At 37.8% G+C, this 26,712-nt stretch overlaps 1 protein-coding gene across 1 annotated transcript in view; it reads left to right on the top strand.

Moving 5' to 3' along the window:
- Nucleotides 1–790: 790 nt before the first annotated feature.
- Nucleotides 791–26,712, top strand: part of LOC126419492 (uncharacterized) — a 115,093-nt gene continuing 89,171 nt past the window's right edge. The window contains exons 1-2 of the mRNA XM_050086681.1: nt 791–877; nt 21,182–21,285. Of these exons, the coding sequence (XP_049942638.1) occupies nt 21,185–21,285 (101 nt within the window). The 5' untranslated portion in view covers nt 791–877; nt 21,182–21,184. The remainder of the gene's footprint in view (nt 878–21,181; nt 21,286–26,712) is intronic.

Genomic DNA, 26,712 nt, shown 5'->3' on the forward strand with positions numbered 1-26,712 from the left:
AGGATTTATGGCATCTGTTCCCTCCAGCACTACTTCAGACATTAGTCAAATCCATGTCATCTCATGTTACAGCACTTCTGCACGCTTGTGGGAGCCTTACACAACATTAGGCAGGTGTACCAGTTTCTTTGGCTCTTCAGTGTATATTCCAAGAGTAAGTAAACAAGTGTCATAGAATGCAACACCTCTGTGGATGACACAGAAGCACTTTGACAGTGTTACAAAAATTTTGCACAGGAGCTTCATAACTTGCACTACACAATAGTGTCACTTCTGTCTGCTATGGTAATAATTAAGAATACAATAAATTAAAACCATTCTATTTATTTAGAAAATGTTTCAGAAATTGTAGATTGTGGCTGCATTTTTCTAGTGTACCTGAACTCAAACTACTATGAGTCATAAACAAAATAAGTGTGAAATCTGTGTAAAGGGAAATTTCCATTTAATAATTCATGAATATACACCAGCATTTCCTGACTTTATTAGTTTGTTTTATAAAAAAGAGTATGTTTACATTCATTTTCCAATTTTGATGCCATTCAGGATGCTTAGAGATGCAAATGAATGCTCATCCTGCTGACGGATGCAGTAGGTTTCAATACCAGGAAATGTCAGTCACTGCCAATCACCATCATGTGGCAGGCTCTGTACCTACAGAGAACAAGGCCACCAGGCTGTGAAGAGTATTTGCATACACAAGAGTCTTCTGTTTTTCAGCATTTAGTTTCCAATTAGGTTTGTGAGATTTTATTCACCAAGTAATATTTGAGAAAGAAAGATGGATAAATTCAGTTTTCACTTTTGTTTGACCACCACACTGATTTACTTCAGTTTAGGACTCTCTTCAGTACTACCATGGATTACAAGAGCTGAGGTAAATAAGCACATTTTACTTTTAAATTGTATAAATATTTCTTAAGTTACAGGGAGATACCTCAACATTTTAAGGCATTGAGGATCAGTTTGCTATGTTGCTATTATTTGGATAAAGTTATATAGTAGCAGAATTAACACACAGTTTATTATGATAAATTAAATGTCTTTTGTAAATTAATGAAATAATGACAAGACTAATTGAAATGTTTGATTTAAGGAATTGATCTCAAATTTTTAGAAGTGTCGTAGTTACCTGATGGTAGCAGATTCCATTTTGTGCTCTTCTTAATATTGATATCTGTTGATGAAGTACTTTTTTCTTCTTGTTTACTTAATTCTGCAGTACATTTCCAATATAGATGTGTCATCTGAATGTGTCCTTTGCTTATATTAATAGCAGGTGCTAGAATGCCCAAGAAAGTCTCAAAAGAACACATGTACATGGGTAGCTACAATTTATTACCTCTCATTTAAAACAATTTGTGATACTATAAAGGCTATACTACAAAGGACCGCAATAGAAACTGATGCAATAAGTTGATTCTGTCCAGATGTTTAAAACAGATTTCTGCTGATCTGTTAAATTATTTTTAGATATTGATCAAAAATTAATTATTATCTATAAATCTATAAACTAAAAGTTATAACATTTATTAAACATCTTAACTGCATGTACATTACTAACAGTTTTACTGTTCTCTTAGTTGCACACATTTTGTCCCTTTTCATTATAACATTTAAAGCTGTCATTAGACAGAGAGAAAAATAAAAATGCAGAATAACTGTCTGTTATTCGCCTGTATCTGATTTACTAGTTGCTTTTTGTGCAACTTCTAATTACTCAGGTTTTCATACTCATATTCTGATGCCATATCATCTTAAATTCTCTGATTATTATATGTTGAACTAAAATAGTTTCTATCAAGGACTAAAAGGCATTGGTGTAATATACATAGACAACTTGTTTTTGGACCCATCAACTTTCAATGGTTTTGGACATAAAACCAACAATAAATTGTATGACTGATCATAAGGGTACATTGGCCAATTGCTGATCATAAATCAGACCCATGAGTTAGGTTTAGATAATTAAAAGTAACACAAAATATGATCATATCTTATAACTCAGTGTGAAGCGAGGACAATTGGGATGAACAACAGCCAATTTATAAGTGGAAAATTTTGTTCTTACAAAAAAAAATATTTTGAAGCCTGCTTACCCCAAAAATTTATGTGAGGAGAAAGAATACACATACTCAAAGAATTAAGTAAAAATGATCAGTGATGTTCAAAAATAAGAAGCTAATAGAAGCAGTGATGTGCATTAAACTGGGCTACCTGACAGCCACCATGGTAGAAATTATGACTAGCCACTAAAATTAATCTTCTAAAAGTTGCCAGAAAATTTGGATGTAATCATAAACAATCAATTATACACTATGTGATCAAAAGTATCCAGACACCTGGCTGAAAATGACTTACAAGTTCTTGGCACCCCCCATCAGTAATGCTGGAATTCAATATGGTGTTGGCCCACCTCTTAGCCCTGATGACAGTTTCCACTCTCACAGATATATGTTCAATGAGGTGCTGGAAGGTTTCTTGGGCAGTGGTAATCCATTATTCAGGCAGTGCTTCACTAAGGAGAGGTGTGGCTGTCAGTTGGTGAGACCTGACATGAAGTCAGCATTCCAAAACATCCCAGTGGTGCTCTATATGATTCAGATCAGAACTCTGTGCAGGCCACTCCATCACAGGGATATTATTGTGGATCAGAATTCTGTGCAGGCCACTCCATCACAGGGATATTATTGTCAAGTAATCACTCTGCCACAGACTGTGCATTATGAACAGGTGCTCGATCATTTTGAAAGATGCAATCACCATCCCTAGGTTGCTCTTCAACATTGGAAAGCAAGAAGGTGATTAAAACATCAGTGTAGACCTGTGCTGTGATAGCATCACCTAAAACAACAAGGGGTGCAAGCCCCCTTCATGAAAACATGACTACACCATCGCCTCTAAATTTTACTGTTGGCTCTACACATGCTGGAAGATGATGTTCACCATGCGTTTGCCATATTCACACACTGCCATCGGATTGCCACACTGTGTACCGTGATTTGTCACTCCACACAACGTTTTTCCACTGTTCAATTGTCCAATGTTTATGCTCCTTACACCAAGCGAGATGTCATTTGGCATTTATCAGCATGATGTGTGGCTTATGAGCAGCCGCTATAACATGAAATCCAAGTTGTCTCACCTCCCACATAACTGTCATAGTACTTGCAATGGATCCTGATACAGTTTGGTATTCCTGTATGATGGTCTGGATAGATGTCTGCCTATTACACATTCTGACCCTCTTCAACTGTCAGCGGTCTCTGTCAGTCAACAGATCAGGTCGACCTGTATGCTTTTGTGCTGTATGTGTCCCTTCACATTTCCACTTCACTATCACATTGGAAACAATGGATCTGGGGATGTTTAGGTGTGTGGAAATCTAGCATGCATACATATGACACAAACGACACCCAATCATCTGATCACGTTCGAAATCTGTGAGTTCTGTGCAGCACCCCATTCTGCTCTCTCAAGACGTCTCATGATTACTGAGGTTGCTGATATGGAGTACCTGGCAGTAGGTGGCAGCACAAGTCACATAATATGAAAAATGTATGTTTTTGCGGTGTCCAAAAACTTTTGATCACATAGTCTATTTATCATACCAAACACTGCATAATCACTATTCTGGAAAAAAAATTAAATAAAATAAGATTTAAAAAAGCAATTAGATTACTGAAAAAGTGGTCACACTTCCACCTGTGTTGGTGCTTATAGTATGAAAACTTTGAGCTGAACTAAAAGGAACACTATTGAGATATATTGGTAGCCTGTCATTGAGGTGAGCTATATTTGCTGCCAGATAATCTGTATGAGCAAACACTTATAACAATGAAGAAACAAACTCATTTTTATTTATAGTTATGTGCCACTAGTTCTACTTTTCTCAAAAATTGTCAAAAATAGCTTACAGTGGTGTACTGACTCATTTCACTGGGTAGAACTTGTGAAGTGGCTCTCTGTTATTCTTCAAAGCTAAATAAGATTTTATAAATGACATCTTGAAGAATCAATTAAATTATCCTTTTATTGTACCTATGACAGTAAAATTCTGAATTATTTGACTATTTCACACCAAAAAGCCAATAAGGTATAAAGAGCAGTCAAATGAAAAATGAAACAGATGGAAGAAAAGTAAGCGAACTGTTTCTTACATCAACAGTAATCACCAAAACTACTTATACAGTTATCTCACTGTGAGACAAGGTAATTAGTGGCTTCATGGAAAAATGTTTGCAGTGTCTTATCGAACCGTGTTTGTACCCAGGTGTGTGCACCTTCATCTGAAGCAAATTGTTGGCTGTGAATTTCTTTATTCAGGCCTCCAAAGATATATAAGTAACATGGGGAGAGAACAAGACTGGATGGAGGATGTGTAAGGGCTATCCAGTGAAACTTGTGCACTGTAGTAAAACAACATTGGTAATAGAAACAGGAAATAGTTTACTTACTTTTATTCTATCTGTTTTGTTTTCATTTGACTGCCCTTTATACATATTATATAGTTTCAAATGCATAAAAATTCCTAAAATGCATTGATGAACACATAAGCACAGTTTAATAGTCATAAAGTATTGTTCATAAATTATATAGTACTTTCTTCATCAACAAATCATTTAATGGATAGTATAATACAGATCTAGTAAGTATATTTTCATTATGGGTTACACCTAGTGGTGTGATAACAAATATTATATGATGGCATCATGAAAACTGAAACTTACATCATACTATGTTAGTAAACAACGTGTCACAAAATACTTCTTTGTTTGACAAATACATGATATGTCTAACAGGTTACTGAAGTGTCTTGGGCAGAAGACAGATAATTGGAGGATAAACGTAATGACTCAACACATGATTGAGGGAGTGAGGAGTCAACAGGCACTCATAAGATTGAGATCATCGCTAACCTTACAGACAAGGTCTTTCTTGGTGATAACTGACTGTCAAAAACTCACACATACACAGTATGTACACTTGGCTACATTAGTCCAGTGCTGCAGCCCAAGGGGTTTGGGGTTGTGTTTTGGATGAAGTGGTTGAGAACAGCAGAAGGAAGTGGAGGGAAGTGAGAGTGACAGCTGGCAGGGAGAGGCAACAAGGGAGTAATTGTGTGACGCATGATGACATAACAGAGTGGGATGGGAAGGAGACAGAACAGAGGAAGAGGCAGAGCACAGAGATAACAGTGTGAATATAGATTAATGAATGAAATGGGACCATGGAAACTAGGGTGGAGGTAGGTGTGACATAGAGGTTAGTGGAGACTGAGGCCAGAAGGTTGCAGGAGTGAAGGATTTGTAGTAAGGATAATTCCTACCCCTGCAGTCTAGGGAAACTGGTATCATGGCAGGGGGAGAGGGTGGGGGAGGAAAGGACGCTTGCTATTTATAGGGTGGATAGTGAGTTCGTCATGCATGCACAGTGTACTGTGTAGAACTTACAGCAGACCTTATGCATAACAAGTCATTTCACAAGTACCCACGTCTGTGATAGGAGAGGATATGCCTGTGATGGAAGTAGAGAATGATGTGCCTTGTTATTAGACAGGACAGATATTTTAGCTGGATCTTCAACTGGGATATGAGCCATATGGCAGGAGATTGGGAAGAGGTGTGACTTGATGATGGACCAAGATACTGTGGTTTGGCTGGGCTGTAGAATAGCACTTTGCGACAGGTGGTCAGGTTTTTGGGAAGTGGGTTTCTCATTTCAGAATGCAGTAATATTTAAATCCATAGTTAACTTCCTCCTGTCAATATAAAACTTTTTAATATGTCTAGATCACTATAATTATTTCAAGGTAACTCATCTTAACCATTATGAGGTGATGTCACCTGCAGGCAGGTAATATTTACCACAACAACTCACCAACTTACACCTTTGTTGTTGTGGTAACTGTTGTATGGCCTGAAATGAGACCACATGCTCCTCAACTTAATTGTGTTAAATGTTTTGAAACTTAAATGTGATGAGACTAGAAGAGATATTGTTTGAGTAAAATGATTGCAGTAAAATTATGACTATAAAAGTATAAATGACTGCAGTAAAATTATGACTATAAAAGTATAAATGACTGCAGTAAAATTATGACTATAAAAGTGTAAAATGTATCTCAGTTATTGAAAAATAGTTGATATGGACCAGTAATTATTATTATATCATGGTATATTCCTTTATCACAAACATAAATCAAATAAAATTACCTATTCTAATAACACTTGCGTTAATCTGATGCCGTGGTGGCATTACAGTATTCATGTTCCATGTTGTGTCATCTTGATCCCATATTTCAAGACACTTTGGTAGTATGCCCAAGCTGAATATATCATTGACCAGTTTACAATTGTCCTAACAAGTGTTTCTTTCACAGTATGCCCTCATGTATGGTGACTTTTTTTTGTATATATATGACAAATTACTTTTCAAAAAACCAATTTGCACTTTCACTTACATCCTTTAAATTCATGCTGAAATGCTTCAGTATTTTCACATTCTCTGCAACTGTAACATTGTATTACATGGAACTGGAAACCTAGAAATGACACAGAGGCTGCATCCCTGCTGTAGCCCTCAGTGGTTCACAATCCCACAACAGGCTACAGCAGTCCACTCAGCTCCACTGCCACCCCACACCGAACTGAGGGTTATGTTGTGGTTGCGGTTCAGACCACAGTGGAACCCCTCCCTCCCCTCGGTAATGTCTCACACCAGATGAATGTAACCCCAATGTTTGTGTGGTAGAGTAATTATGGTGTACATGTGTGTTGAGAAAGTGTTTGCGCAGCAATCACTGACATATTGTAACTGAGGCGGAATAAGTGGAACCAACCCGCATTCGCTGAGACAGATGGAAAACCACCTTAAAAATCATCCAAAGACTGGCTGGCACATCAGACCTCGACACTAATCCACTGGGCAAATTCGTGCCGGGGACCGGCACGCTCTCCCACCCAGAAAGCAGTGCATTAGACTGCACAGCTAACCGGGCGGCCAGATTTAACATACTTACAGCAGTATGATATGAATAATTTGTGAAACTGCAGGAAAAGTTTTTTTTCCATGAGTCTTCTTACTGTTTTATGTGCTCCACCATAATTTCCCCTCCTTTGCAAAAATTTCATGTAAGAGTAAACATGTACAACTATTGTTCTCAGTTACTTGTTGTATATATATTCTTATCTCTGTATTCCCCGATAATTTTTCCTTTTCCCTCTGTGGGGACTTGGACCACTGGCTCTAACCCCCCCCCCCCCCTCGCAGCCCCCCTCCACCAATAGTATCGCTGCCCTACTGTAGTAAGAACAACTGTACCTTTGCCAGATCAGTTCTCTGTAGTATGTGCTCTATGCCACAGGCTTTGTGTATACACTGCGATAATAAAAGTATTCATGGTAAGCGACAGGAGTGTGAATAATTATTTATCACAATAGTTACCATGCCTGCTCTCCACTTTGTACACCTCTAGTGTGCCTCCTAATGTTGCAGAAGTTATTCCTTGATATTCTGCCGCATCTTCTAATTGGTGTTCTGTCCATGTATTCCTTTTACTGGTAATTCTATGAAGGACCTCATTATTTCTCATCTTATCAGTCCACATAATAGTAGTAAAACTATTGATTCTAGAATGGAGCTATTTAGCACATTATTCAATTATCTGCCACAATCATAAGTAATAATTTTCATTTACAGCCTACGTAAGTACAAAAAGAATGTAGCAGTCAAATTATAAATCTGTAAACACAGCATGATGATTAGTTTGAATAAGCTATGTCTCTCTGCTCTCTTCCCTAATTATTGAATTCATCAGTAAGTGTTGTAATTTTTATGTCTGCAGTGAGCATTGATACATGGTTGTGTGTGGTTATTTGAATTAAAATACACACTTCATCACTGTTGATAAATGTACTACAGAAAACATGCATACAATATACAAAATGGTATGACTGTCACACTACATTCTTCTCACAGAGATGTTCTTTCCATGCCCTTACTCAAACTGCACCAAAGAACCACATACAGAGAAGAGAAGCATACACTAGAAAACCTTGGCTTCCAAGTACTCATGAAATGGCACTAAATTCAAATGATGGTCACTGCATTAAGTAAATGTAATTACAGTAATTCCCCTCAGTCAGCATCATAAGAGAACAAATTATCAGTTTCACATTTAAAAAAAAAAAAACATTATTAAACATAAGAACATAAATTAGACAATATATGACAGGCAAGTAGTCCAACATGAAATAATACTTATTTTAATCCTAACATGTCTCTGTATCTCTCAGTTTTAATACCACTAAGACATTTAGTTAAAATGTTTGAAGCATTTTCACCAGCTGACACTTAAAAATAAACATCCAAGACAGCCTGCCTGACTATAATAGTGCACTCTGAAATGGTCAACTCTTTCTAGTACACCCTTTTTCTTGGTAATGTCAATGACACCTATGTTGTCAGCATTGACCTGCAGGGGTAGTCTAACTAATTCAAAACACTTGATCTCATTTAAAAAATACATGAACCATTCCACCTCTTTACATGTGTCAAACATTGCAATGTATCCAGCTACTACTACGGAGGTGGCTATAATGGATTGCCTTTTACTCTTCCAGCTGACTGCTGCTCTGACTAGCAAACCTGTGTACCATGTTACAGCTTTACTATCAGATGGGTCATTTGACCAGTCAACATCACTGACTGCACTAAGATCAGAACAACTGGCATCGAAATACAAGCCCAGATTTTTTGTTTAGAGCTGAAATGACTCAAACTTCCTGCAATAAAGGCAATATCTGGTTGAGAACATGTGGATATATACAAAAAACAACCCACTGCTTTTTGGTACAATTTTTGGCCAAATGACTCGTCATTTTCATCTTCAAAAGAATGGTGTGGCTATGCCCTTACACTCATGCATTTTAAACTCTCTTAGTGTCTGATGGATGTAACTAGTTTGGTTTAAGTTCACTTGTCCTTGAGACTGCTCAATCTTAAGTCTTAAAATAAACATAATCTCATCCACATCTTTAATGCTAATGTGAGATTTCGAAACATTCTTGGATTTTTCAATCCTCTATTCCTCTCCTGCTACAACAACATCATCATCGTGAATCCCAGTGACTAAATTATTAGAGAAGAATACACAAGGATCCTTTTCACAATGTTCCAAACCTAACTTTTTGATCACAGAGCAGAAAAAATATCATTCCAATCCTTACCTGCTTGGTGAAGCCCATACAAATCCTTATTCACTAAATGCATGTTATTCCCCACACCAAACAGTTTTGGTTGATCCATGGAAATGGTGCCACGTATGGGGAAATTAAGATAGCATTTTCTACATCAATGTGTTTGATTTTGCATCCCCTAAGTACTGCATTTACTATAAGAATCCTCAGACTACTTTGTCTCATTACTGGGCTGAAGCTTTCAAGTAATCTACTCCAAATATTTGGCTATAGCACAAAGCTACTAAGCTTGCTTTATATTTAGTAATCTCACCTCTGTTTCTCTTTGTAGTAAACTCCCACTTACTTCCTATAACATGATCAGTTTTTGATCTGCCGACAAGGTGCCACATACTGTAGTGTTTTGCACTACTTATCTCCAACTCCATGGCTGGACACCATTTGTCCCTGTGAACTGAATCTAAAGGCCCTTCTATTGATGTTGTATCAAATGGATTCACTCAACATATGGTAGCAAATAACCAAGCAACAAGACACAAACCACACTTCTTCAGCTTCACCAGATGTGAAGACCGTCGTAGCCCTACTTTCCTTTTTGCACTTGAAATTTCACTTTTCAACATGGTATCGCACTCTTCACACATATCATTATCTCCAAAACTGGTAACTATGCTGCCTTCAGTATCATATCCATCTTCTTCTCCAACCCTGGATTGGCTCCCATCTCCTCAAACACCTGTTGACTCAACCACATTGTCTGCTACTGGTTCTGCACTCCTTGGTGGTGTGTTGTCACCATCTGTTGACATATCAGGAAAGCTGAACCACACCATATTGGAATTGTCTGTTGTCACCTCCTTGATGTGGATCAGCTGTTGCCATCTGCTTCATAATTACTGTCCCTGGAAGACGCAGTTCTTTGTTTACTGTAGCCTTCAGAGGGAATACTCTCCCATCAAAGACAACATCTATTCTCAAAAGGATTTTTCTTTGCCCAAGACTCCACAGATGATATCCTTTTGATGCTGCTTCTATTCCAGGATAAACACATTCTTCTGCCCATTCCCCAAGTTTGTCAGATATCAATGTGCTTGTCCTGGCTCTGCAGCCAAACACATTAATCATTTTCAAGTCTTATTTAATAAGTTCTTTTTGTTTCCAGACTTCATACGGGATTTTTCCCCATGGGATCTTGTTGACCATCTATTTAAAATGTAGCATGCCAGCATCAGAGCTTTTCCCCAAAAGTTGTTGGGCAAACCACCTTAGAATAGTAGACACCTGACAATGGATAAAAGGGTTTGATTCAGGCATCAGACATCCTACTTTTCCATTGGATGGAGGAGAGTAAACTGTACTTTTCTGGTGTAATACACCCTCTTTCTTGAACAACTGTTCAAATTTGCTGTTGATGTGCTCAGTCCCATTGCCTAATTGGAAACTTTGCAGTTTTCTCCCTGTCTCACACTCTGCACATCAGTTAAACTCCATAAATGAGTCAAACGCAACACTTTTCTGCTTTAGCACTTTCACTACTAAGGAGGCCTGTCTAATACAGCCCACATCACTATGTACCAATTCTAGAACCAGTTTGACTTAGTTTGAAAGGTTGCGTTTTTATTTTTCCTTGCACACACACTTCATATTTTTCTTTATGCTTAGTGACTCCACATACTTTGGGTAAGGCTTCTCTGTCCAAGGCAATGTGATCTGCTTCACCACAGAAGAAACATAGTCTGTTTCTGTTGACTGCATTCTTCTCATCTTCTTGGTTTTGTCTATTATCTTCATTGTGGCTCTGATCAAACTTATGTTGTTTATGAACTCCACTTTTTGCTGCATAAGCTTTGGCTTCTTCTAGACTCTTAGTGGACTTTGAATCAGGTTCCAGGCACTTCATTCTAGTTCTAGTCTGTTGATGACAAGGTGTGTGGTCAATCTGTCTCCATCACTTTCTAAACTTCTAGTTAGTCCTTCACATTTCTTAAGAGGAAGTCCTAGAAGCAAGAGGCCTGCAACTGTTTTGTCATCAAAGATAAAGTCCTCTTGCTTCACTAATCTATTCGCAGCCAGTATCTTTGTTTCACAGTTGTCCATGGTCTTATCATCTTCTCTCTCCATATTTACTATGTCCCTCATCTTAGATATAGTGTTAAGAACTTCCTTTGCTATTTTCAGGGTGCCAATCATCTCTAAGTAGTGGTCTTCAACCAGCATTAGAATGACAGCCATGGCCCTTTCATTTTCCTTCTTTTTCTCAACATCAAACTGATCATACCATGTTCCAAATCCAGGTTCTATGACATCCCATGCCTCACAATGCTATATCAGTGAATAAACATAAACTTACCACATGAAATAGTTATTGCTGCACAGGCAATCAATCTACACAGGTGGTTCCATCATTCTGAATTTTTTCCTTTGTTGTCACCTAAGGTAGAACATCAGATACATCGTCTTCATCAGTTCTTGTACCTCATGTCCTTTCTTCATTGAACTCAAACATGCTCATCACACCCGTGCACTGGGCCCATAACCTATTGTAATGTTTACATGTGCATCAGATATTGATGCATGGACATGGCTGGACAGTTGAATTAAAATACACGCATCATCACTGTTGATAAATGTATTGCATAAAACACACACATCCAATATAAGAAATGGCACTACCATCCCATACATTCTTGTCATGGAGATGTTTTTTTACGCTCATACCAAAACTGCACCAAAGAAGCATATACAGAGAAGAGAAGCATACAGTAGGAACCCTTGGCTTCCGAGTGCTCTGGAAATGACACTGAAATCAAAAGATGGTCACCACAGTAAATAAACCTTATTACAACAATAAACATAACAGTGTTTGAGTGGCTCATTGATCAGCTATTTGGAAAATTGTTTATGCGGATTATGAACAGGAATGGATCCAGCAATAAATCTTGTGATATTTTTTGTTTCATATTCTGTCACTCCAAGTTTACTTGTAGATTCATGGTGTATTTTGTCAATGCTGTCATTCACTTTCTATTACAACTAAGGTTCCTTCCATTCTTCCATGCAAAGTATACTGGCTAATGCAAATTGGCTTTTGAGTTGTACATAACACAGATGTGGATTTTCCTCCCAGGAGAGTCAAGGTAATAGGAATCATAAGGTTGGTCAGGCTGTGCATGGTCACAGAAGCTGGTGCACTGAAAATACATGGTCCATTTGATACAGTACTATTACAGAATATGAAAGTGAGTAGTAAACCATGTGATGCACTTGTTTTGTATTGGACATGCAATACAGTGCAGTGTGAAACAGTTAGGTTGTCAAGAACATTGTGTTTTAATATAACTGCTTTATCTTATACAACATTAATGGAACAGTTATAGTAAAATGAACACTGCTGAGCTAACCAAAGGACATAGATGATCTCCAAGAATGAAGAGCATCCATAGATACATATTGACTTCTGGCTCATAATAAAGCAGAAGCTTTTTCACTCTTCACAGATTTCTTCATACATTTTCAAGCAGTGCCCAGAGATATGATACAAATTAGAGGTTGTTGTTGTTGTTGTGGTCTTCAGTCCAGAGACTGGTTTGATGCAGCTCTCCATGCTATTCTATCCTGTGCAAGCTTCTACATCTCCCACCACCTACTGCAACCTACACCCTTCCAAATCTGTTTAGTGTATTCATCTCCTGGTCTCACTCTATGATTTTTACCCTCCATGCTGTCCTCCAATACTAAATTGGTGATCCCTTGATGCCTCAGAATATGCCCTACACTTCTTCTAGTCAAGTTGTGCCACAAATTTCTCTTCTCTCCAATACTATTCAATACCTCCTCATTAGTTATGTGATCTACCCATCTAATCTACAGCACTCTTCTGTAGCACCACATTTTGAAAGCTTCTATTCTCTTCTTCTCCAAACTATTTATCATCCACATTTCACTTCCATAAATGGCTAAACTCCATACAAATACTTTCAGAAACGACTTCCTGACACTTAAATGTATACTTGATGTTCACAAATTTCTCTTCTTCAGAAATGCTTTCCTTGCCATTGCCAGTCTACATTTTATATCCTTTCTACTTTGACCATCATCAGTTATTTGCTTCCCAAATAGCAAACCCATTTACTACTTTAAGCATCTCATTTCCTAATCTATACCTGTAGCATCACTCGATTTAATTTGACTACATTCCATTATCCTCATTTTGCTTTTGCTGATGTTCATCTTATATCCTTCTTTCAAGACGCTGTCCATTCTGTTCAGCTGCTCTTCCAGGTCCTTTGCTGTCTCTGACTGAATTACAGTGTCATCGGCAAACCTCGAAGTTTTTATTTCTTCTCCATGGATTTTAATTCCTACTCCGAATTTTTGTTTTGTTTCCTTTACTACTTGCTCAATATACAGTTTGAATAACATCAGGGATAGGCTACAACCCTGTCTCACTCCCATCCCAACCACTGCTTCCCTTTCATGCCCCTCAACTCTTATAACTGCCATCTGGTTTCTGTACAAATTGTAAATAGCCTTTCACTCCCTGTATTTTACCCCTGCCACCTTAAGAATTTGAAGGAGAATATTCCAGTCAACACTGTCAAAAGCTTTCTCTCTGTCTACAAATGCTAGAAATGTAGTTTTGCCTTTCCTTAATCTAATTTGTAAGGTAAGTCGTAGGGTCAGTATTGCCTCACGCGTTCTAACGTTTCTATGGAATCCAAACTGATCTTCCCCAAGGTTGGCTTCTACCAGTTTTTCCATTCGTCTGTAAAGAATTCATGTAAGTATTTTGCAGCTGTGGGTTATTAAACTGATAGTTTGGTAATTTTCACATGTCAACATCTGCTTTCTTTGGGATTGGAATTATTATATTCTTCTTGAAGTCTGAGGGTATTTCGCTTGTCTGATACATCTTGCTCACCAGATGGTAGAGTTTTGTTAGGCCTGGCTCTCCCAAGGCTGTCAGTAGTTCTAACAGAATGTTGTCTACTCCCGGGGCCTTATTTCGACTTAGGTCTTTCAGTGCTCTGTCAAACTCTTCACGCAGTATCATATGTCCTATTTCATCTTCCTTGACATTCTCTTCCATTTCCATAATATTGTCCTCAAGAACATCACTCTTGTATAGTCTCTCTATATACCCCTTCCACCTTTCTGTTTTCCCTTCTTTCCTTATAACTAGGTTTCCATCTGAGCTCTTGATATTCATGCATGTGGTTCTATTTACTCCAAAGGTCTCTTTAATTTTCCTGTAGGCATTATCTATCTTACCCCTAGTGAGATAAGCCTCTACATCCTTACATTTGTCCTCTAGCCATGCCTGCTTCGCCATTTTGCACTTCCTGTCAGTCTCATTTTTGACACGTTTCTATTCCTTTTTGCCTGCTTCATTTACTGCATTTTTGTATTTTCTCCTTTCATCAGTTAAATTAAATATTTCTTCTGTTACCCAAGGATTTCTATTAGGCCTTGTCTTTTTACCGACTTGATCCTCTGCTGCCTTCACTATTTCATCTCTCAAAGCTACCCATTATTCTTCTACTGTATTTCTTTGCCCCATTCTTGTCAATCGTTCCCTAATGCTGAAACTCTCTACAACCACTAGTTCTTTCAGTTTATCCATGTCCCATCTCCTAAAATTCCCACCTTTTTGCAGTTTCTTCAGTTTTCATCTACCGTTCATAACCAATAGATTGTGGTCAGAGTCCACATCTGCCCCTGGAAATGTCTTACAATTTAAAGCCTGAAACTTCCTGGCAGATTAAAACTGTGTGCCCGACCGAGACTCGAACTCGGGACCTTTGCCTTTCGCGGGCAAGTGCTCTACCAACTGAGCTACCGAAGCACGACTCACGCCCGGTACCCACAGCTTTACTTCTGCCAGTATCTCGTCTCCTACCTTCCAAACTTTACAGAAGTTCTCCTGCAAACCTTGCAGAACTAGCACTCCTGAAAGAAAGGATATAGCGGAGACATGGCTTAGCCACAGCCTGGGGGATGTTTCCAGAATGAGATTTTCACTCTGCAGCGGAGTGTGCGCTGATATGAAACTTCCTGGCAGATTAAAACTGTGTGCCCGACCGAGACTCGAACTCGGGACCTTTGCCTTTCACGGGCAAGTGCTCTATCAACTGAGCTACCGAAGTACGACTCACGCCCGGTACCCACAGCTTTACTTCTGCCAGTATCTCGTCTCCTACCTTCCAAACTTTACAGAAGTTCTCCTGCGAACCTTGCAGAACTAGCACTCCTGAAAGAAAGGATATAGCGGAGGCATGGCTTAGCCACAGGAGAACTTCTGTAAAGTTTGGAAGGTAGGAGACGAGATACTGGCAGAAGTAAAGCTGTGGGTACCGGGCGTGAGTCGTGCTTCGGTAGCTCAGTTGGTAGAGCACTTGCCCGCGAAAGGCAAAGGTCCCGAGTTCGAGTCTCGGTCGGGCACACAGTTTTAATCTGCCAGGAAGTTTCATATCAGCGCACACTCCGCTGCAGAGTGAAAATCTCATTCTGGAAACATCCCCCAGGCTGTGGCTAAGCCATGTCTCCGCTATATCCTTTCTTTCAGGAGCGCTAGTTCTGCAAGGTTCGCAGGAGAACTTCTGTAAAGTTTGGAAGGTAGGAGACGAGATACTGGCAGAAGTAAAGCTGTGGGTACCGGGCGTGAGTCGTGCTTCGGTAGCTCAGTTGGTAGAGCACTTGCCCGCGAAAGGCAAAGGTCCCGAGTTCGAGTCTCGGTCGGGCACACAGTTTTAATCTGCCAGGAAGTTTCATATCAGCGCACGCTCTGCTGCAGAGTGAAAATCTCATTCTGGAATTTAAAGCCTCGTTACTGAATCTCTGTCTGGCCATTATATAATCTATCTGAGACCTTCCAGTATCTCAAGGCTTCTACCATGCGTACAACTTTCTTTCATAATTCTTGAACCATGTGTTAGCTATGATTAAGTTATGCTTTGTGCAAAATTCTACCTAGTGGCTTCCTCTTTCATTCCTTACTCCCATTACATATTCACCTACTACGTTTCCTTCTCTACCATTTCCTGCTGTCGAGTTCCAGTTACCCATGACTATTAAATTTTTGTCTCCCTTCAATATCTGAATAATTTCTTTTATCTCATCATACATTTCATCAATCTCTTCATTATCTGTGGAGATAGTTGGCATATAAACTTGTACTACTGTGGTAGGTGTGGGCTTTGTGTCTATCTTGGCCACAGTAATGCATTCACTATGCTATTTGTAGTAGCCTACTCGCATTCCTATTTTCCAATTCATTATTAAGCCTACTCCTGTATTACCCCTATTTGATTTTGTATTTATATCCCTGTATTCACCTGACCATAAGTCTTGTTCCTCCTGCCACCAAACTTCGCTAATTCCCACTATCAAACTTTAACCTATCCATTTCCCATTTTAATATTTCTAACCTACCTGTGCGATTAAGGGATCTGACATTCCACGCTCTGACCCATAGAACACCAGTTTTCTTTCTCCTGCTAACAAGGTCCTCCTGAGTAGTCCCCACCCGGAAATCCGAATGGGTGATTATTTTACCCTCTGAATATTTTACCCAAGAGGACGCCATCATCATTTAACCATACAGTAAAGCTACATGCCCTCGTGAAAAATTACTGCCGCAGTTTCCCCTTGCTTTCAGCCGTTCGCAGTACCAGCACAGCAAGGACATTTTGGTTAGTGTTACAAGGCCAGATCAGTCAATCATCCAGACTGTTGCCCCTGCAACTACTGAAAAGGCTGCTGCCCCGCTGCAGGAACCACACGTTTGTCTGGCCTCTCAACAGATACCCCTCTGTTGTGGTTGCATCTACAGTACAGCTATCTGTATCACTGAGGCACACAAGCCTCCCCACCAATGGCAAGTTCCATGGTTCAGGGGGGGTGGGAGGGAGGGGGGGGGGGGGGGGGGAAGGATTGAAGGTATAACAAAATCTTTTCTTTAGAATATTTGTGTAGGTTTCTTCAGAAAATATGAATAAAAATGCTGTACAAGATGTAGAAAAATTAAAAACACAACATGTTTGAATCTCAATGTAGACAAGTGTAATGTGCTGCGAATACACGGAAAGATAGATCCTTTATCATTTAGCTACAAAATAGCAGGTCAGCAACTGGAAGCAGTTAATACCATAAATTATCTGGGAGTACACATTAGGAGTGATTTAAAATGCAATGATCATATAATGTTGATCGTCGGCAAAGCAGATGCCAGACTGAGATTCATTGGAAGAATCCTAAGAAAATGCAATCCAAAAACAAAGGAAGTAGGTTACAGTATGCTTGTTCGCCCACTGCTTGAATACTGCTCAGCAGTGTGGGATCCGTACCAGATAGGGTTGATAGAAGATATAGAGAAGATCCAACAGAGAGCAGCGTGCTTCGTTACAGGATCATTTAGTAATCGCGAAAGCATTACAGAGATGATAGATAAACTCCAGTGGAAGACTCTGCAGGAGAGACGCTCAGTAGCTCGGTACGGGCTTTTGTCAAAGTTTCGAGAACATACCTTCACCGAAGAGTCAAGCAGTATATTGCTCCCTCCTACGTATATCTCGCGAAGAGACCATGAGGATAAAATCAGAGAGATTAGAGCCCACACAGAGGCATACCGACAATCCTTCTTTCCACGAGCAATACGAGACTGGAATAGAAGGGAGAACCAATAGAGGTACTCAAGGTACACTCCGCCACACACCGTCAGGTGGTTTGTGGAGTATGGATGTAGATGTAGATGTAGATGTTAATCTAGATTCACAGGAGACAATATTACTGTATGAGTGTGAGAAATTTTTGAAAAATTATTTTCTGTTTCAAGCAAGATGACATGTCTCATATCATTTTGTAGGTAATCTGTGGATGAATAAATAGCTATCTAACTAATATACTCACATAATTTGCAGAATTAGTACTGATATGGTTACTTTTAAAAGAGATACTTTTCAATATCTAGTGATGTACAAGATGTCACTTTATGTGATACGTGAAATGTTCCTACTACTTTGGGAAGCATTCCAGTTACTAAAGATGTGGTGAGAGGTTTCTTCACATGTTAAAGATTATATTGAATAGTAATGTCTGCATTTACAGAATTAGGTACATACGTACTTGTTTCCTCCACCACCAGATAAACATCCGCCAAAGCTAAAAGAATTGTATTTATAAAGTCAATTCTCTGTTGCTGTATATGTTGGTCCTAAAGACAATACTTAACTTAAATTCCTTTGGATGTAGGATGCTCTGCTAGGAAAGAAAATCCTGGGTCTTACTGCATGTATATGACAGAATAATAAACTGCAGAATTTTTCTTTGAATCATTATCATTTATTTACAGATGATACAAACGCATTTCCACTTCCCAGACGTTCCATGACAATGAGACATGTGCATTCAACTGCCATTAAAACTTGCCTTCCAAAAACCCATCTCCCACCCTCCAGCCTATGTTTGCCAAAGAACAAACAACTGACAATCATTAATATCTTTGGAAATGGAAAATTAATAAACTAACAATTAAAATTAATAACAATAATTATGTCACACCAGAAAATGTGTGATTAAAATCTGCACATAGTATTAAAGTTATTTGCAGAAAACCAAAATTTGAATATAATGTTATAAAACCTTTGGTGACATACAATTGCAGAAGTTATTTACGTAAAACTGAAAGTGGACACTGGGCTTGGCCAAACAATCATCAACTTTGGATAAAGTACATAAGTGGCAACACTCCCACCAACTGACGGATAATGTAATAACAAGGACAATGCCATGGGGTATGCAAAGTTTCATTGCCTCTGGTACTATTGGAGCATGGGGCTTTAATTTGTTGCAAAATTAATTAAATATTTATAAAAGGGGTCTCTTCAGAGAGTTTATGGTTCAAGGAAAGAATAAGATGGAAGACAGAGCAGGATGGAAAGGGAATAGAAATGGGAAGGATTGAAATGAGAAAGTGGTTCCGTTTCATGTGGTGGCTTAGGAAAAATCTTTGGATTTCGATACGGAGGCCCACTCTGAACTCTTGACAAGGAAGGAAAGTCTACATTGCAGTTGTCTCTGTATCTTCCATTATAATGGTGTAAACCACCTGAAGCTGTCTTTTGTTTTCCTTTGGCAACAAATACCATTAAAGAGCAAATATATTTGGGAGAGACTGTAAGGATCCTAAGACCTGAAGAGTGCAGTATTCTTACTTCTTGCTTTTACTTTGTGAATAGTTTGCCCTTTTTAATAGAAATTATCAAGCAAATAAGCCCATAAAGAAAAATGGTTGAAAGAATGTGAAATTAGGTAGAACTCTGATCATCAGGTCAGCACTGCAAGAGGTATGTGAGGAAGTTTTGCTAGACGAAGGAACTGGTTGGTGGGACATGTGATATGACAGCAATAATGTGACTTAAAATAGAACACTAGGAAACAAAACTTTTAGGCTGTAACACATTATGAAGCATGTTAGAAGCAAGATGTATGCACAGAGCAAAGTATTTGGAAGGGATGAAAATAAATGAAGAATGCTGTCAAATTGAATGAAACTTTGACAACTAAAATGTAATATTCTTCAATTCAAAACTGCAAGCTTCTTTTGTTCGTCAGTACTCATGGAGAGCAACAAATGTTTATCATCATTATTATATTATGTTATACCACTTACTTTTCATGGAGAAAATACCTTACGAATACTTCTTCATAAAAAATGATGTTTTGTACTTGATGGCTTTCATGAAAGTATGCAGTTTGCTTCAGAATCAGAACCAAACCTGAAATCTGTGGTTGAATTTCAACAGTATAATACTGGTAAAATTAAAAATTAAGTTATTCCTTTTCTAGAACATTCCCTTCACCACAGGAGTATGTTAGCTTATTAGAGTGTGATTTCACCAACGTGTTGATATTTTTTGATAATGATTCTCACATATCCTAAATTATGGTACATTCAAAGTGAATTTTGATTCTGAGATTTTGTGATCAACTGCAAATCAATATGTTTTCCACTGAAAATCAGTTGTTAGCTTCTCGTCGTAACATGTAAGCTTTCATGGCCAGTGTCTTCATTAATTAAAACTTCCGGGCTGAATTGCCATGGGCCCTATATAAAACTGCTTCTCCTTCCTGACGGAACACAAAAGGAACTGTAGACTTGGACAAATTGACAAATCAGCTGTAGCGGAACACGTTTTCAAAGATGGTGATTACAAAATAAAATTTAGTGAGACAAACATGATAGCTAGGACCTCACATTATTATACCCAGATGTATAGAGAAGCTACAGAGATCTACAAGCATGAAAATAATTTTAATAAAGAAGGAGGATTAAAACCAGACAAGATATGGCGGTCGACTCTGTACCAACGAAGTGACTATCGATTACCTATAATCGAGAGAGATGGCACCAGCCAGAGACAGTTTTAAAGTCAAGAGCACATTATGAGTGGTGGCACCATCTAAGCGCTCTATATAAGCGGGACCTCCAGCGCCTAGCAGCCAGTCGCTGACTCACCTCAGAAGATGTTGCCCGCAGTAGGCAACTAAACGTCAGGAAGGAGAAGAAGTTTTATATATGGACCACGGTAATTCAGCCTGGAAGTTTTAATTAATGTTAGCTTCTCAGTTATTGCTGGCAGTTTTTGTCTAAATCAAAAATTTTGTCACTTTCATGTAGTACATAGACAGAACATATCTTGTTTTCATATTAACATATGTCTACAGATGAAATACACATGTAATTCTTGTAATATTGGTCCACAGCTCCTATACATTTTTAAGTGACTGTCACAGTAACATCTAAAAACAAATATGATATTAAAAAAACAACACATCTGTAAATTTGCAGGTAAAAATAAACTTTCTGTTATGATTAATCACTTACTCACTCCAACTTTTCCGATTTTAAATTACTGTCCAGGCATTCTTTCGCCTGTTCCTTGAATGTTGTAATATACTAATAATAATAGAAATCTGTATAGGTAATGAGGAGGGTCAATGTATGGACAGCAAGTGATGAGCTCAGGAAAAAGCTCTTAGATGCCTTGAAAGAATGTATAATAACTGAAAATGAAGATTTAAATAGGTAAGAAACTGCTTCTGTACAATATTTTTTTCACACAATAAAAAGTTGAAAAATAAGAATTGTTGAAGATATCTAGCCATGAATTGAATGGAACTATTATTAAATAAGGTAGTACCATATTCTGTGGACTATAACATGTTGCAGACTATAAAATGCACCTTAATTTTTTTTGCAGTTTTTGAAACAATTACATTTTTCCATTTTTATTATTAGACTGCCAAGCCAGACTAATAAAATATTCTTGGTTTCCAAAACTGAACTGACCATTAAAATTTCTAAAAAATCATCGTCTGAACTTTCTTCTTCTTCTTCTTCTTCTTCCTTCTTTCTTATTCTCCTTCTTCTTCCACTTTGCCATCATCATTGTCCACTTCATATAGAAGATGGTCTTCACTGCCATCCAGACTGTTACTTATGCCGCACTTCTTGAAAGGTTTAACAATAAAGTCTTCTGTCACTCTAGGCCACAATTCTTTTACCCAATGACGAACTTGTTTAATTGTAGTTCATTTTAAAGTTCCCTTCAGCATTAATTCAAGTTTGGTTTCTTTCATCATCCATTTGTTCAATTCTTCTCTCATATACACTTTAAATAGTTTATTTAATAAGACATCAAGAGGTTGAAATTGTGAAGTAAATCCTCCCAGAATAACAGAAAACTCTGTATTTCCCTGTGTCAATTTCTCTTTCACAGATTTTTTTCAAATGACTCCTAAACTAATCTAGCACAAGGGGAGAACACTTCTTCATTAAAGCACGTTTCCTTGTCTCCCACACACTGTTAATCCATAATTTCATACCATTCTCATCCATCTGTCCCTTGGTGTATATGTGAACAACACCCAGTGGTATTCCAGAATGTTTTGGCATTGTTTTGTGCTTGAAAATGATCATTTATTAAGATTAGTACCAACAGCTCAACATGAAAGGACAACCATTAGTGCCTTTTTTCATGTCAATTTGTTTTTGTAGTTACAGTTTTAGTACCTTTCATGGAAACAGCTCTTTTACTCAGCACATCAAATGCCAGAGGAGTTTTTTCCATATTGAATGTTTGCCTTAGTTCCACACTGGTTTTCTTTAGATGTTGACTAATAAAGTAATGGAAAGACAATATTTTCTATTCACATTCTTGTGGCATTTTCTGAGATGTTTTGGTCTTGTATCATATGCAAAGTCCATGATGCTTCATAAAGTTGTAGCACCAACCAACTCCACCCTTAAAGTCTGTTAAGTTCCACTGTAGCACTAGCTTACGAGTATGTATTTGAATCATTTTTGTATCAATTCCAGTGTCATTTTGATGGTGTCCTTGAATCCATTTTGATACATCATCTTCTAGTTTTGGTCATTTTGTATTCAGTCTTTTACTTGCATATTTAGTCTTCCTCATTTTTCCTTCTTTTTCAGTTCTTCTTTACTAGCCTGGCAATTTTGAATGGTTTATCAGCTGGTGGAAGGACAAAATGCTTCTCAGATGTTCTGCTTCCATGTTGTTCTGCCTAAGCTATTACTTTCAGTATAAAACCCCCATCATATGGATACCTTTTTACATTATGAAACTAGCTACTAACAAAACTAATGTATTGTTACTGGTAACACAAATCACTTTCAATTCAAATTCACTGGTACCGTAGACTCCAATGACACATCATATGCTGGACAGTGTTCTGGGTTTCTGATGGTGGGGTGGAAAGGAGACAGTTTTAACAGGCTTGTGAATCCTGAAATAAAACACAGCAAAAATGTTTTTGTGGGTGATGTTTGGGATGTATATCATTGCTTAACACAAGAAAAACAGTGTTCAATGTACCATATCTTATTACGGATATCCTCCGTATTTCTTGTTCACAAAGTATTTTACTTTGCATGCTAGATGTTCAGCAGTGAACGTACAAAGTCTGACTATATGCTGTTAATACAAAATTAAGTCCAAGACTGACTGACATGAGACTGACCTATGGCAGCATACAAATTTCCTCTATTTATATGATTTTAAACAATTACTGTTGTTGTTACATACTGAATTTTACATATTTAACAATTAAAGTTTTTACATACATCTTCGCAAATTAAATAGAAAATTACATGGAATAACAGTGAATAATTTGATACAAAGACAGGAAAGAATCTGTTTCTATTAAAGCTATAAATTACTTGTTTTATCATTGAAACAATATACAGGGTGATTCAAAAAGAATACCACAACTTTAGGAATTTAAAACTCTGCAACGACAAAAGGCAGAGCTAAGCACTATCTGTTGGTGAATTAAGGGAGCTATAAAGTTTCATTTAGTTGTACATTTGTTCGCTTGAGGCGCTGTTGACTAGGCGTCAGCGTCAGTTGATGCTAAGATGGCGACCGCTCAACAGAAAGCTTTTTGTGTTATTGAGTACGGCAGAAGTGAATCGACGACAGTTGTTCAGCGTGCATTTCAAATGAAGTATGGTGTTAAACCTCCTGATAGGTGGTGTATTAAACGTTGGTATAAACAGTTTACAGAGAATGGGTGTTTGTGCATCCAGCAAGCATTTGTTCGCAGCCCAGGAAAATCGACTCACAGAGCTAGCAGAGAGCCGCAAATTCCACAATCAACTGTATGGAGAGTCCTACGAAAAAGGTTAGTTATGAAACCTTATCGTCTGAAATTGGTTCAATCATTGTCTGCAGCTGATAAGATTAAAAGTATAGATTTCTGTGATTTTATCCTTGCTCAAATGGAAACAGATGAATCTTTCGTTTCAAAGATTGTGTTTAGTGATGAAGCAACTTTCCACACTAACGGGAAAGTCAACCGTCACAATGTCTGTATATGGAGCACAGAGAATCCGCGGGAAACAACTCAGTATGAACGTGACTCGCCTAAGGTGAACGTTTTCTGTGCCATTTCAGCCAATAAAGTTTTTGGTCCCTTTTTCTTCGAAGGTGCTACTGTAACTGGACTACAGTATCTGGAGATGTTAGAGAATTGGCTGTTCCCTCAGCTCGAACAAGAAGCACAACAATTCATATTTCAGCAGGATGGAGCGCCACCACATTGGCACTTATCTGTCCGTAACTACCTGAACGTCAACTACCCGAGGCGATGGATCGGCCGCCAGGCAGCTCGTGACAGAGTACTTCATCACTGGCCTCCAAGAAGCCCTTATCTTACCCCCTGTGATTTTTTCTTATGGGGTATGTTAAGCATATGGTGTTTCGGCCACCTCTCCCAGACGCCATTGATGATTTGAAACGAGAAATAACAGCAGCTATCCAAACTGTTACGCCTGATATGCTACAGAGAGTGTGGAACGAGTTGGAGTATTGGGTTGATATTGCTCGAGTGTCTGGAGGGGGCCATATTGAACATCTCTGAACTTGTTTTTGAGTGAAAAAAAAACCTTTTTAAATACTCTTTGTAATGATGTATAACAGAAGGTTATATTATGTTTCTTTCATTAAATACACATTTTTAAAGTTGTGGTATTCTTTTTGAATCACCCTGTATTTCATTAATTTGCATACATTATTTTACTAATTTAAAGTAAAATCATAATATCATTTTCAGGTGAACAGAGCAGTTAGTTTTGTTGAATGAAAGTCCTAGATTCAGTTAATTAACTAATGTATAAATAAAATTTTACATTTTACAGTTTTAATTACAGTTCTATTAACTAATGCAATTAGAACATGAACATGTTTGATTCTGTCTGAAAAATCATCATGTTATATTTCTGTCAGGAGAATGAACAATTTCTGACTTAAGAAACAAAAATAGTAATGACTTGAAACATCAGCACTTCAGTCATTAATTACTCCTTAATTATAAGAGCAATTTTATTCCTACCATGTGCCTAAAGTTTGTATTGTGTGTAAATTCTGATGGTACATTTGTTTTTAATACAACATGTTTCCTTCATTCTATATACTGGTGAGACACAATGTAGACAAAGTCAAAACAACAGTTTAAATTGGTGTAAATTACTAAAATTACTAATATTACATGTATGCCCTCTTCAGAAGAGTGGAGATGAGACTGGAATAGGATACAGGATCCCAAAGGGGATTGTGGTATTGAAATATCCCCCCCCCCCCCTCCCCCCCAAGTCGTTTGGCTATCGCAGAGAGACAAAACTCTTCTAAATCTCTGGCTATGATTAAGGGAATATAATCATGACTAGTGAAACAAACTAACAAATTCACAATTAGTGTGTGCGAAAAATATCTACCACCATAATAAAATTTTACAAGGCATATACAATTTTAATAAGAGATATGTTAGTTTAGTTAGCCAATTTTCTCATATACAATGTGAAATTTTTCTCACTATAGTAGAAGGAAAAAAATCAGAAAAATACAAGCATATAAAATGTTCACATCTTTATCATCTTGGTGCCCTTTTTATTCACTCCACTGAATGGTCTATGAGGTTTCTTATCACTACATTCAATTGTTCATATACTATTACCTAAGAAATTGTGTCTTACCTCTAAAAAATGTTAATGTGAGTTGGATGTTAAGTTCTGGATATAGTATCACTTTTTTTTTAATACTCAGTCACAAGTAGATTGTGGTGATACTTTCATTTTTGCAGACAAGAACTTGGGTCATCTGTAATGCCAGACATTAAGATGCTGTATCAAACTGATCTCAATGTCAAAATTTCAGTAGACCAGAGAATGTATCATCTGCCGAATTTAATGGTCAGAATAATCACATCTATATCAGTGTCCTCAAATAAGTGTGACTGCATGTCAGTAAACAACATTCATTATTTCTCAGAACACACAGCTGTGCCTCTTACCGTTATGAGTTTATCAAATGCAGTAAGCAGTATTTCAGTATAAAGTGTTGTGTTTTATCATACACCATTTCACATCATTTTGTTCCAACTCCTCCTCGGTTCATTTCAATTTTTCATCAGCACAAAATCATCTAGATATATTTGAACCAAGTGAAAGTGTAGAAAGCAAAGAAACAGTGAAAACTGATGTTATGCAGTTGATTTTGGCAAAATTTCATGAATTCAGTGATCAGTAAACAGAATAAAAACAGAACAGTCTGAAAACAATGATGAAATGAACAGGATACAATACCAAATAGATCAAATTAATAATCGGGTTTTGGAACTAAGAAATGGGTTGTCAGAGGGATTAAAAAGTGTGAATGAAAAAGTCGATGTATTATAAAATAAATTTTTTGTTTTGGAAAATGAGTTTGTGGTCCAGTCTGCACAACAAGTGAAGAATGTTGACGTCATCAACATGCGACAGGTCTTGGATCTAGGTCTATTACAGGGGTATGATCCATGAGGTAAGGGATTGGGGGCAGGGGTTGTGTAAGAATGGATGAGTATATTGTGTAGGTTCGATGGACAGCAGAATACGACCATGGGAGGGGTGGCAAGGATAGTGGGCAGGACATTTCTCATTTCAGGACATGAC

The sequence above is a fragment of the Schistocerca serialis genome, chromosome 9 (genome assembly GCF_023864345.2).
Source record: "Schistocerca serialis cubense isolate TAMUIC-IGC-003099 chromosome 9, iqSchSeri2.2, whole genome shotgun sequence".
Taxonomy (NCBI): Eukaryota; Metazoa; Arthropoda; class Insecta; order Orthoptera; family Acrididae; genus Schistocerca; species Schistocerca serialis.